At 38.2% G+C, this 14,582-nt stretch overlaps 1 protein-coding gene across 5 annotated transcripts in view; it reads left to right on the top strand.

Annotated features, from left to right (window-relative positions):
* SMARCC1 (SWI/SNF related, matrix associated, actin dependent regulator of chromatin subfamily c member 1) overlaps window positions 1–14,582 on the top strand; it is a 187,467-nt gene that overhangs the window by 100,639 nt on the left and 72,246 nt on the right. For all 5 annotated transcript variants that reach the window (XR_005021809.1, XM_036868447.1, XM_036868446.1 and 2 more), the window contains exons 19-21: window positions 5,546–5,605; window positions 12,436–12,694; window positions 13,690–13,851. Coding sequence is in view for 4 of the 5 variants with exons in the window: in XM_036868447.1 (XP_036724342.1) it covers window positions 5,546–5,605; window positions 12,436–12,694; window positions 13,690–13,851 (481 nt within the window). In the remaining variant the exon portion in view is untranslated. The remainder of the gene's footprint in view (window positions 1–5,545; window positions 5,606–12,435; window positions 12,695–13,689; window positions 13,852–14,582) is intronic.

Here is a 14,582-nt window from a genome sequence, read left to right as displayed (position 1 = left end):
ATAGGTTTAACAGCAGGCTGGACACAGCAGAAGACAGGATTAGTGAACTCAGGTTAATAGATACATTGAAACTGAAACAGGAGAAAAAGAAATTGGTTGAAGTTGAGGGGACAGGACAAAGAGAAAAGAGTACAGAGACACATGAGATACAGTCAAAGGAATTAATATTTATCATTAGAGACCTATGAGAAGAGAAAGAATGGTGCAGAAGCAATACTTGAAGATGTAAGGCCTAAACATTTTCCATAACTAATGAAAAGATACCAACTCACAGAATAAGAGAGACCGAACATATCCAAGTTTGGATATAGAGAAAACCATACTCAGGCACATGGTGCTTAAACTCTTTTTTTTTTTTTTTTTTTTTTTTTTAATTTATTTATTTTTGGCTGCGTTGGGTCTTCGTTGCTGCGGGCAGGCTTTCTCTAGTTGAGGTGAGCGGGGGCTACTTTTTGTTGCGGTGCGTGGGCTTCTCATTGTGGTGGCTTCTCTTGTTGCGGAGCAGGGGCTGTAGGCACGTGGGCTTCAGTAGTTGTGGCACATGGGCTCAGTAGTTGTGGCTCGCGGCTCTAGAGCAGAGGCTCAGTAGTTGTGACACATGGACTTAGTTGCTCCGCGGCATGTGGGATCTTCCCGGACCAGGGCTCAAACCCATGTCCTCTGCGTTGGCAGGTGGATTCTTAACCACTGCACCACCAGGGAAGTCCCGGTGCTTAAACTCTTAAAGCTAACATCTTAAAGCAGCCAAGGAGCAGGGGGGGTGGGGAAGGACACATTAAATTCAGAGGCACAATGATAAAACTGATGTCTGACTTTTCAACAGAAATGATAGAAGCCAGAGGACAGTGTAATAATATTTTTAAATGCTGAAAGGAAAATTGTCACTGTGAAATTCTGTATCTAGTAGAAATACCTTTCAAAATAGAAAGTGCAATAAAGGCGTTCACAGACATTCAAAAGGTGGAGCAGTTATCACTAGTTCACAATGTAAGGACACTAAAGGAAGTTCTTCAGGATGAAGGGTAATGATTCCAAATGGAAGCACATGATGCTAGAGAAAGAATAAAGAGCATGGAGAAGTGTAAATAAGTAGTTAAATATAAAGGAATGTAGACTTTTTAAACAACGAACATTTTGGGGGTTTGTAACATGTAGAAATGACAAAAATAGAAAGGCAGAAGAAGAATAAATTGAGTTAAACTGTTGTAAAGTTCTGAAATTGTTGAGAAAGATTGATTATAGGGGAAACTAATAATTTGATAAAGCATTTTGGGAGGGGACTGGATCTACATGGAAGAATAAAGAGTGCCAGAAGAGGTCAACATATGGGTCAGTATTAAAGACACTTCCCTTTTATTTTTAATTGTTTAAAAGGATAATAGACTGTTTAAACCAAAAATAACAATATGTATTTAGGTTCACAGCATATTGATGTTAAGGACCAAACATCACTCAAAGGACAGGAAAAGGAATTGGAAGTATACTCTATTAAAGTTCTTACACGATATGTGACAGTGCTAAAATATTATTTGAGAGTACACTGTGACTGTTTAGAGATGGATATTGTAAATCTTAGATTAACTATTTAAAGATGCATAACTAATAAGCTAATAATGGAATAAAAACAGCATAATACTTCACAAAAATGTTACTTCACAAGAGGGAAGGAAACAAGAAAACAAGGAACAGATGGGAAGAATAGAAAATAGCAAGATGGAAGATTTACATCTGACCATAGGGATAGTAGTATTGAATTGAACATTAATGGTTTTAATATTCCAATTCAGCAGCAGAGATTGTCAAATTGGATAAAAAAAATCAAGGACAAACGTATTGTCTACAAGAAACCCACTTTAAATACAAACACACAGACTAAAAGAAAATGAGTGGAAAAAGACATACCTTCTAAACAAAAGGAAGCCAGAATCACTGTATTAATATTTATAAAAGTAGTAGACATCAGAACAACTTATTTTACCAGAAGTAGAGGCATTTCATAATGATAAGGGGATTGATTAATCAAGAGGACACAATCATCCTAAATACGTACGTACCTAATTAAAGAGCTTCGAAGTACATATAAAGCAAAAACTGACAGAACAGAAAGGAGTAATAGGCAGACACTCAAGTATAGTTGGAGATTTCAACGATCCTTTCTCGGTAATTGATAGAACAAATAGACAAAGTCAGCAAGAGTATAAAAGACCTACAACACCACTATCAACCGATAAGACTTATTGGTATTTATAGAAGATTCTGCAGAATAGCAGAAACACATTGTTTTAAAGTTCTCGGGGGGACTTCCCTGGTGGTCCAGTGGTTAAGACTCCATGCTTCCACTGGAGGGGGCATGGGTTCAATCCCTGGTCAGGGAACGAAGATCCCATGTGCTGTGCAGTGCAGCCAAAAAGTAAAAAAAAAAATAATAATCATAATAAAATTCATGGGGAATACTCAACAAAATGTACACAATTCTGAGCAATAAAATTAGTATAAGTTTTAAAGGATTGAAATTATACAGTGTGGTTGTATGATTTTATACATATGGAATGAATGTGGTTGACTCACCACAGCAAAATTAAACTAGAAACCAAAAATAGGAAAACAATAGAGAAGATTAATAAAATAAGATGGTTATTTGAAGAGATCAATCAATTTGTTAAACCTCTAGCCAGAGTGATCAAGAAGAAAAGAGAAAACACAAATCCCTGATCAGGAATGAAAGAATACATCACTGTTGATTCTACTTATATATAAAGGCAATAAAGAATATGCTTAACAACTTCATGGTAATATTTGACACTTTGATGAAATGGGCAAATCCCTTGAAAGCAACAAAATATAAAAGTTGGGACTTCCCTGGTGGTGCAGTGGTTAAGACTCCGTGTTCCCGATGCAGGGGGCCCAGGTTCAATCCCTGGTCAGGGAACTAGATCACACATGCATGCTGCAGCCAAGAGTTCGCATGCCACAACTAAGGAGCCTGTGTGCTGCAACTTAGGAGCCTGCAAGCCACTACTAAGAAGCCCGCCTGCCACAACTAAGACCCAGCGCAACCAAATAAATAAATATATTTTTTTGAAAAACCAAGATATAAAAGTCTTCCCAGGATAGAGATAACTTGACGTATTAGGTTAAAAATAATGTCCTCCGAAGAAATCAGGTCCTCATGTCTGTAACTTGTAAATATTACCTTATATGGAAAAAGATTCTTTGCAGATGTGATTAAGTTAAAGATTTTTAAGATGAGATAATGCCGTATTATTCTGGTGGGCTCTGAGTACCATCACATTTGTCCTTATAAGAGAAAAGTATAGAGATTTTACAGACAGGAGGAGGCTGTAAAATCCATGTGACCTTGGATGCAGATACTGGAATGAGGTGGCTACAAACCAAAGAATTCTGGGGCAGCCACCAGAAGAAGGAAGAGACAAAGAATTTATTCTCCCCTAGAGCTTCCAGAGGGAGCATTGCCCTAACACCTTGATTTTGGTCCAGTCATAATGATTTTGAACTTCTAGCCTCCTGAGCTGTGAGAGGATAAATTTTTGTTATTTTAAGCCACCAAGTTTGTGATAATTTTTTAGAGCAGCCCCTAGAAATTATACACTTGAACCACCTTATTAAAGTGTATAATTTATACACTGTTATACAATATCTATATGTAGTTAAACATCTTCTTAAAAACAAAACTCTGTGCCCAGATGATTCTGCTGATGAATTTGTACCAAGCACTTAAGGAAGAAATAATACCAATCTACACAAGCTCTTCCAGAAAGTAAAAGTGTAGAGAACACGATTATAGCTAAACATATATGTACCCCATTATCCAACTTCTGGCTATATAGACCAGATAAATGGATTTATAAAAGAATGTGCGAGAACATCCATAGCAGCCTTACCCAGGATAGCCAAAAACTGTAAATAATATAATGGGTAAATTGTGGTTTATTTAAACAATGTAATGCTACACAGAGATGGAATGTTTCACTTCTTCATATAACAATGAGGTTGAATCTACTTACCATAATATTGGACAAGAAGCCAGACCCATAAACTACATACTGAATGGTTTTGTTGATATAAAATTCAGAGCCACAGAAACTAGCCTACGATTGTAGAATTCAGAAGAGTGTGTATCAATACTTTTGTGGTTTGTTAACAACTGGAGGTTAAAGGGGGGGGCCTTTTGAGTATTGATTTGAGTGTTGTTACGTGGGCGTATAAGTAGAATTGTAGTCACACTGTACACATAGGATTTTGTTGTACATATATTTTACCTCAATAAATACAAAAGAAAGAAATTCTAAAATCATGTAGAAACCCTGGCCCTGATGAAGTTACTCAAGTTGTAATCAAGAGGAGAAACATTAACTGACTTAAGCCAGTAGGAATGGGGAAAATCCTTTCTATGCTTTGTGGCTGAGAAGTGGGGAAATGGTTGCTGTGGACCTACCCAGTAAATTTCATTCGTGTCTAGGTTATACAGATATGCCCTATATTTGGGTCTTCTTTTTCAGAATTTAGATGAAATATTGATGAATTTTGTTCCACTCAGGGCTCCATATCTGATTGATGGTCACTTCTGATGTTTGTTCATTAAGAGTAGCCTTTGGGGGAATTCCCTGGCGGTCAAGTGGTTAGCACTCCGTGCTCTCACTGCCAAGGGCCTGGGTTCCTGGTCGGGGAACTAAGATCCCACATGCTGCCAAAAACAAAATAAAAAAGAGTAGCCTTTGGTTCTCTTAAAGTAATCTTCAAGGAGTCTGAGCAGTGTATTGGGAGTTAAAGCTACATACATCTTTTCTTCCTCACTAAGGCATACTTTAGGCTTTTAATCCTGCAATTCTTAGATTCCTCTTCTTATTCTGTATTTAAAGACTAGTTATTTTTAGTACATTTTTTGCAAATGAACAAATATTTCATAATGATATGGATTGAATATTATGGAGACCTAATAAATCATAATTTTTACCTGCAGTGTGTGGCACAATCGTGCAGAAAGGTTGAGTCAAATGAATTGAGAAACTTTATTGACACAAAGAAATCATGGACTATAGAAGTTTTCTCTTCATTTCTTAAATTGTAATCTCCCAAAATAGAATTTTCAGAGAAGGGATAATATGTTAGAATGTGTATTTTGAATTAGTAACATATGCAGCTGAAGAATAATGTCAAGTATACTACACAGCCAGTCCTCTCCATGAATGGAGTAGAATCTGCAAATCAAGAAGTATGAATCAATTGATTTGGTTTTACACAACACAGCCTTGGTTTTCTTATAAATAATAGAAATAAGTGGTCTAAGTAATCCATGTCTAATGTCTAAGTAGTCCATGAGTCCTTGGTAGATAGCAAGAAATCTTTGAAATAAGCCAGCCTTTCTGTTGGGAGTTTTGGTTCCTTATGTGTTTTATTCTTGTTACTCAGGGACTTATTTTGGTGGTTTGCAGAAAACAGTCTGCAGAACTTAGAAGGGAATCCTGATGAGCTCCATATTCAACCTTTAGGAATGAGTAAATAATTTCTGAATTTTTTTCTTTAGAGTAAAGGTGCTAGTGCTGGAAGAGAATGGACTGAACAGGAGACACTTCTACTACTGGAGGTAAGCAGATTAGTGATGGAGCCCCTTTATTCATATGAGATGGGTGCTAAGTTTCTGTGACTAGTATTTTAAATATACCTTTGGAATTTATCCTGAAAATTTTCAATCCATGTAATGAGTTTTATTTAAATATCAGACTGGAGGTGATGTGCTAGCTGTCAGTAGGGGAGATCAAGCCTGGATATGTGTTATTTTGGCTCAGGTTGGGTTCTTTTTGTTTTAAATCTGTTGCCAACAATTAAATATTGCAGATTTGCCAAAACAGTCTAGATATCTAACTCTTCCTCCAAAATTAGAAGATCTGGCAACTCTGGGCCCTTATTCTCCGATAGCAATAATTAGCTGGCTGGCCTTGGGTAGCAGATGTTCCTTTGAAATGGGGCATTTCTTCATAGTCCAAATTTTCTTAACTTAGCCCACCTCAGTCATTGTAGATTAGTTCCCTAGTACTTGTATGCATTTGAGTGTACAACCTCCATATTTCCCAAAAGGATTTCTGAGAAGTGGATGAAGATACCTGCCATTGAAAAAATTATCTTAATTATGAAAGCAGAAGACTGATAAGCCCGTGATTATGCATCGTGTCTCTGTCAGTCAGCATATTGAATGCTTTTTTAATTTCATTATGTCTTTAGAGATTCTTGCAAATTCTTACAGAACTAGATCTCAGAATTATTTCTACCCTGAAGGGTGGGAAAAAGAGAGTATTTGGTTTCATATTTATCAACCATTTCCGAAGAAGGGACCATTTGTCTTTAGTTATAGAACAACAGTTGTTGGGGTAAAATGGAGACTTCATTACACTACTTAGTATTTGTGGATAGTATGTGTGGGAGCTGAATTAGGACCAAATGAGGAAGTTTATTGTTAAATATGTTAGGAATGCTTTTGCCTACATGGAACAGAAAATCTGATGAGCAATACATTAAACCAAAAGAACTTTGGTTTTTTGTTCAACTAGATTTCTTCAGAATGGCAATTCCAAGATTCTTTCCACTGTTCAGTTATATCATCAGGTCCCTAGTTTTTCTGTTGTTTTGTTCTGCCTTCCTTAGCTGTCCACATTCTGTCTCTTTGTGTTCTGGTCACAGGAAGGCTGGTGGTTAGTTCCAGACTTCTCATCCCTATTTAAAACAGGAAGAGAATTGGAAAAGGCACCTGGGGACTTCTCTAACTGGGCTCTTCTTGTGAGGAAAAGCTTTCCCAGAAGCCCCTCATCAGTGTTTCCTTTCTATCTCACTGATCAAATGGGTCTCATAAACACCTAGTACTGCATGTGATCCTGGGAAAACAAATACATGGCTTTCTAGTTTCAATAGTGGGATCAACCTGGAAGAAGTTGATGATTGCTGCTGGTAATTTACTGGCAGCATCTACACCAATTATAACTGTAACATTAGAGCAGTGAATTTATGGAGGAAGAGAGCTCCCCTTCACTGGAGTACTGCATCTGATTGAAACTTGTATATCGTATAAAATATGCAATTCAGAAATCAAGTATCAAATAAAAGATTAGACTAGGTCGGCAGTTCTCAAACTTTCTGGGCTCAAGAAGCACTTGTACTCTCAAAATTTTGTTTGCGGACTCCAAAGAGTTTTAATTTATGTGACTTTATCAGTATTTTTTTAATTAAAAATTAAAACTGAGAAAAATATTTAATTCACTTAAAATAACAATGAACCCCTTTTGAGTTAACATAATTAACATTATTATGAAAAATAGCTTTTGAAAAAAGATATTAGTGAAAAGTGTAGCATTTATATATTTTAGCAAATCTATAATGTTTGGCTTACTAGAATACAGCTGGATTTTCATATTTGCTTTTCTACCAGGTATGTTGTTTTAGTTTAAGTATATTAGGAAAGTCTGGTATCACCTGGATATGTAGTTGGAAGCAGGAGAAGTATCTTAATGGCCTTTTCAGGTAATTATGAATATTCTTCTTTGATACAGGCATCTCCCTCCTTTTTTTTTTTAAACAAATTGAAGGTTTGTGGAAACCCTGCATTAAGCAAGTCGGTTGGTGCCATTTTTCCAACAGTATTTGCTCACCTTATGTCTCTGTCACATTTTGGTAATCCTCACAATATTGCAAACTTTCTTTTGTTATTATATTTGTTACAGTGATCTGTGATCACTGGTCTTGAATGTTACTGTTGCAAAAAGATTACACACTGAAGGCTCAGATGATGGTTAACATTTTTTAGCAACAAAGTATTTTAAAATTAAGGTACATACAGTGTTCTTCTTAAGACATATAATACTATTGCACACTTAGTAGACAACAGTATAGTGTAAACATAACTTTTATATGCGCTGGAAAACCAAAATACCCATGTGACTTGCTTTATTGCAGTATTCGCTTTATCTCAGTGGTCCAGAACTGAACCCGCAGTATCTCTGAGGTATGCTTGTGTTACATTGAAACTTGACCACTGATAGTTTCTTAAAGGTTAGTTGCAGCATGGAATCCATTGATCTCTCTTGCCCTAGTAATGGATCTTTTATCCATGTATGATTGCATAATGTCTTTCATTGATAAATTGGAAAATATTGGTTTACTGAATTATGCAGATCTTCCAAATATTGATGCAGTTCATTATACAATATGAAAAAATCTAATTTGGTAATACTGTGACCAGTCTCATTAGAAAAGTCTTTTAAAAAGTAGAACAAGCGGGACTTCCCTGGTGGTTAAGAATCTGCCTGCCAATGCAGGGGACACGGATTCGAGCCCTGGTCTGGGAAGATCCCACAATGCCGCGGAGCAACTAAGTCCGTGCGCCACAACTACTACTGAGCCTGTGCTCTAGAGCCCGCGAGGCACAACTACTGAAGCCTGTGTGCCTAGAGCCCGTGCTCCACAACGAGAAGCCACCGCAATGAGAAGCCTGCACACCGCAATGAAGAGTAGCCCCCACTCGCCACAACCATAGAAAAGCCCGCGTGCGGCAACGAAGACCCAACGCAGCCATAAATAAAAAAATTAAAAAAAAAAAAAAGTAGAACGAGCTTTCATGGCGGATAAGTATTTTTCACAATTGTAATTTTTTTTTTTTAATGTCTGAAACATTTATATTAACATATTTCCATACAAATAACCCAATGAAAGTTTAGTATTAGTTGTTTTGTTTGTTTGTTTTTTTATACTGCAGGTTCTTATTAGGCATCAATTTTATACACATCTGCTGTATAACAAAGTGAATCAGTTATACGTATACATATGTCCCCATATCTCTTCCCTCTTGTGTCCCCTCCCTCCCACCCTCCCTATCCCACCCCTCTAGGTGGTCACAAAGCACCGAGCTGATCTCCCTGTGCTATGTGGCTGCTTCCCACTAGCTATCTATTTTATATTTGGTAGTGTATATATGTCCATGCCACTCTCTCACTTTGTCCCAGCTTACCCTTCTCCCTCCCCGTATCCTCAAGTCCATTCTCTAGTAGGTCTGCGTCTTTGTTCCCATCTTGCCCCTAGGTTCTTCATGACCTTTTTTTTTTTTTTTTTTTTAGATTCCATATATATGTGTTAGCATACGGTATTTGTTTTTCTCTTTCTGACTTACTTCACTCTGTATGACAGACTCTAGGTCCATCCACTTCACTACAAATAACTCAATTTCGTTTCTTTTTATAGCTGAGTAATATTCCATTGTATATATGTGCCACATCTTCTTTATCCATTCATCTGTTGATGGACACTTAGGTTGCTTCCATGTCTTGGCTATTGTAAATAGAGCTGCAATGAACATTTTAGTACATGACTCTTTTTGAATTATGGTTTTCTCAGGGTATATGCCCAGTAGTGGGATTGCTGGGTCGTATGGTAGTTCTATTTTTAGTTTTTTAAGGAACCTCCATACTGTTCTCCATAGTGGCTGTATCAGTTTACATTCCCACCAACAGTACAAGAGGGAGACCACCACTTTTATTTAAAAATACTTTATTTGATATGGTTTCTTATCAAAGCACAGTTATTGTATGGAATGCTGCAGGTTATTGGGTTTTTTTATTAATTTATTATTTTTATTTATTTATTTTTGGCTGTGTTGGGTCTTTGTTTCTGTGCAAGGGCTTTCTCCAGTTGCGGCGAGCGGGGGCCACGCTTCATCATGGTGCGTGGGCCTCTTACTGTCGTGGCCTCTCCCGTTGGGAGTGGGATCTTAGTTCCCTGACCAGGGATTGAACCCAGGTCCCTGGCAGTGGAAGTGAAGAGTCCTAACCACTGGACCGCCAGGGAGTTCCCCAGGTTGTTTTTTTGATGCTTGGAGCCATGCAAAAGTCAGCTTCCTTTCCTGCTTTAGTCCAGTTACCTGTGGTTAAATTGAGCACATTTTATTGGGTACTGTGTTTCAGGCACTGTGGTAGACGCTGTAGATTGAGATGGCTAGGCCATAGTCTCTACAGTTAAGGAATTCATAGTCTAGTCTGTGACTGAAACCGATTAAAACACAATTAGAAGTATGACTGGAGCATGAGAGGTACAGAGGAGTGGCTGCGCAACTGGGCTGGGTGGATGAGATATAATGGACAGCTTCCTGGAGTGGGGTGCTGGTGTTGGTTCTAGTACATGATATTTCCAGTGCAGAACAAACTGTACATAGGCACAGTACTTAGGAACAGTGTTGTGGGATCTGGGTATTCCTGGAACATTAAAGAGTACGGAGGTGAGGTGGAAGAAGTAGCAGAGCCCTGGTCATGTTTGGCCTTAATTCCGTAAGATAATGATGAACACTGAAATAGTTTCAGGCAGGAGAGAGACGGTGTCCTGTGTCAAACATACTTCACTCTAGCAACAGGAAGAAGGATGAATTTAAGGGTAGAGAGACAGGCAATTCTAAAAATCAAGTAAGCGGTGGTGAAGACCCCAGTGATGACAGGAGGAATGAAAGTGTTTTGTAGTGTAAAATGTCTCCTAATAACTTTTCTCTATATGTCACCCTTCTCCTCCTTCCCGGCCAGTTGGTCACCATGTTGTTTTGAAAACATCTCTTCAGTCTGCCCCTCTTATGTAATGCCAGTGTCCAGGCTCAGAACTTCACTGTTTCTCAGCCTTTGCTTTGGCTTGAATTTTGCATGACAGTTCCTTAGCTTTATTCTGGAAAAAACCTTCCTGAACTTTCTTATCTTTCTCTGGCTGAAGGAAAATGAATAAAGAAAGAAACTTTAAAAAATAAGTTTGTTTGAAAAGGTTACGCTAGAACATGTCAAGAAAATCTCTACCCATGATCAGAAACTTACGACAGTCTCAGTTATATGTTTCTGGCCCCAGGGACCCTAATGAGATAGATTGATTTTTGTTTTTTGTTACAATCTGCGTCTTTTTTCTAAGTAATTCCTTTTAGAACTACCCAAAGCCACAGACTGTCCAGAGGATACCCAGAATTAGCCTTGTTTTTCAAGGGATTTAATGAGTAAGGTGATTTGCTGGCTTGGGTTTTTGAGGAGTCCTGTACCACTCCAGTGAGAAAGAAAGCCTGGAGCAGCAGTTGGAATCCAGATTTAAGAATTCACTGAGGTGGGACTTCCCTGGCAGTCCAGTTGTTAAGACTCCATACTTCCAATGCAGGGGGTGTGGGTTCGATCCCTGTTCAAGGAACTAAGATCCCACATGCCTCGTGGCATGGCCAAAAAATAAAATTAAAATTAAAAATTAAAAAAAAATTCACTGAGGCAATAAACATGGAGAGAACCATCATCATGGTGAACTCATCTTAACACGGTATTAGCAAATCAGGCTCTACAGTAGGGTTTTTAGCCACGCCACTATTAACATTTTGGGCCAGATAGCTTTTTTGTTGCGGGGTCTCTTATGTGCACTGTAGAATTTTTAACAGCATCCACGGCCTCTACCCACTAGATGCCAGTAGCACCTCTCCAATTGTGTCAGCCCAGAATGTCTCCAGCCACTGCCAGATGTCCCTAAGGAGACACAGTTGCCCCTGGTGGAGAGTCATGGCTGTAGAGAGAACCATGTAAGAGTAGTAACTTTGGTAGCTACGGTAGCTCCCCAAGAGATTCTTTCACGCAATTCATTCCTTGACTTTCTCAGCACCACCTATTTGTGGCTTCCTTCATACTGTTCTATCCCTCTCCCCCTTGGAGACTGCTTTTACTGTTTTGTTGGAGTTTTTCAGCATTTTCTCTGAAAACTTAAAAATTTTTAAACTAGAAATGTGTGTACTCTATGAATTTTAGCATGAGTTTCGTAATTTTTAACAAAAAAGTTTGAATGGGATTGCGTTGAATCTGTAGTTCAGTTTGGAGAGAATTGACATCTTAACAATATTGAGACTTCTCATGAATGAACACAGCATATCTCTTCATTTATTTAGGTCTTTGATTTCTCAGCATGTTTTATTTTTTCCAGCATATTGGTCTTACACATTCTTCATTATATTTTTCCCTAAGTATTTCATTTTTATGCTATTTTAAATACTTTTTTCCAATTAAAAAATTTTCATTGCTAGTATATATAGAAATATAATAATTGAGTTTTTCTATTATCCTTTTAACTGGTGACCTTGCTAAACTTTTTAGTTTAATACCTTTTTTGTAGATTCTGTAGGATTTCCTATATAAACAATCGTGTGTATTAATAAAAATCAGTTGTTCTTCCTTTGTAATATGCATGCCTTTTATTTATTTTTCTTGACTGAGAATTTAATATAATAATGAAAACAATCACAGCTACCTATTTTCTTATGAACAGTATAATCATTTTCGTTACTGTTTTTAAAGTCTATCTAAAGAACAGTCACAGGCTTCTGATGTCATTAAATACTTCCTTGTTACCTGATATTAAAGCTCCTGTTTTTTTCTGTTATAGGCTCTGGAGATGTATAAGGATGATTGGAACAAAGTGTCAGAACACGTTGGAAGTCGCACTCAGGATGAATGCATCCTCCACTTTTTGAGACTTCCCATTGAGGACCCATACCTTGAGAATTCTGATGCTTCCCTGGGGCCCCTGGCCTACCAGCCTGTCCCCTTCAGTCAGTCAGGAAACCCAGTCATGAGCACTGTTGCTTTTTTGGCGTCTGTGGTGGATCCTCGTGTGGCATCTGCTGCAGCCAGAGCGGCTTTGGGTATGGACTTTCTTAAGCCATCTCGCCAGAGTAACAATTTCAGATAATGGTTTAATAAAAATAATAAATATAAATAATAATAATAATATATAATAATAAATAATAAAATAATGAAATAATAATAATAAATAATAAAAATAATAAAAAATATTTCCTTTTATGCTAATTTTATCTCAAATTTAAGTGTTATCAGCTGTTACATTCATTTCAGTTATGTAAATAACAAAAAAAAAAATCAGATACTACCCCTTGAAGATACCATGTTGTATTTGAAGTAGTATAACATTTTAAACTAAAACACTTAAAATATAATAATTTTCAAACTAAGAGCATTTATTAAGAATTTAGAGGGACAAAACAGGTTTTTAATGGTATGTTTTGTGATTCATTTAGAATTTGATATAATTGGCAAAAAGGAGTCATTTAACATTCTTGGATTACATTAATTCTAATTAGAATTTTCTCATACCATAGAACTCTTTCTTGACTTTCTGGTTATTTTATCCTTATTGTTGTCTTGATTAAAATCTAGCCAGCAGAGTTAGATGAAATTTGGGCAGCAATTTTTTATTCTTTTGTATTATTTTAAAAATATTTATTTAGTTTTGGCCGCACCTTGCAGCATGCGGGATCTTAGTTCCCCGACCAGGGATCGAACTGAGGCCCCCTGCAGTGGAAGCATGGAGTCTTAACCACTGGACCGCCAGGGAAGTCCCTGGATAGCAGTTTTGATTGTTACTAATAGAAATTTAAAGATCTCCTGTTTATATAGTAAGACACTGTGTCATGTAGGGTAAAACGTAGTCATAGAATTCCATTACTGTACATGTTTATCTCCTTTGGCCCCCTTGATTTGCTGGGGTAGATCAGATCGAGTCTCCAGAAAGATCACTAGGTTACACACGATACACTAATGTTGTGTCAGATTACCTAGTTTACATTGAAGCAAATATTTATGCAAAACCAGATCACTGTTCCATTTTATTCTTAAACAGAAGAGTTTTCTCGAGTCCGGGAGGAGGTGCCACTGGAATTGGTGGAAGCTCACGTCAAGAAAGTACAAGAAGCAGCACGAGCCTCTGGGAAAGTGGATCCCACCTATGGTTTGGAGAGCAGCTGCATTGCAGGCACAGGGCCAGATGAGCCAGAGAAGCTTGGTGAGTCACTGCTGCCCCCAAGGACAGGGATAATAGGTGTTGTATTTTCCTATCAGCTTGCTAGAATAATTGGGTCTGCTTGCACTTAGGAGTGAGTACAATGACCAATAGAAACTTGCATCATAAAAAATTAATGTATGATTTTATTATCTCTTCCTTTTATGATAGAATTTTAAAAATTGTCTGATAACCGTTTTTGTTTTATTTTTGGCTGTGTTGGGTCTTTGTTGCTGCGTGCAGGCTTTCTCTAGTTGTGGCGAGCGGAGGCTACTCTTCATTGTGGCGTGCGGGCTTCTCATTGCGGTGGCTTCTCTTGTTGCAGAGCATGGGCTCTAGGTGCACGGGCTTCAGTAGTTGCAGCACGTAGGCCCTAGAGCATGTGGGGCTCAGTAGTTGTGCCTTGCGGGCTCTAGAATGCAGGCTCAGTAGTTGTGGTGCACGGGCTTAGTTGCTCCACGGCATGTGGCCTTTTCCCGGACCAGGGATCGAACCCATGTCCCCTGCATTAGCAGACGGATTCTTAACCACTGTGCCACCAGGGAAGTCCCCTCATAACTGTTAATAATATCACAGTTGGGCTTCCTTGGTGGCACAGTGGTTGGGAATCTGCCTGCCAATGCAGGGGACGCGGGTTCGGGCCCTGGTCTGGGAGGCTCCCACATGCTGCGGAACAACTAGGCCCGTGAGCCACAGCTACTGAGCCTGTGCGTCTGGAGCCTGTGCTCCGCAAC

Source organism: Balaenoptera musculus, chromosome 11 (genome assembly GCF_009873245.2).
Source record: "Balaenoptera musculus isolate JJ_BM4_2016_0621 chromosome 11, mBalMus1.pri.v3, whole genome shotgun sequence".
Classification (NCBI taxonomy): Eukaryota; Metazoa; Chordata; class Mammalia; order Artiodactyla; family Balaenopteridae; genus Balaenoptera; species Balaenoptera musculus.
Note: the sequence above shows the minus strand (reverse complement) of the source record. Positions and strands in the feature narration are given on the sequence as shown.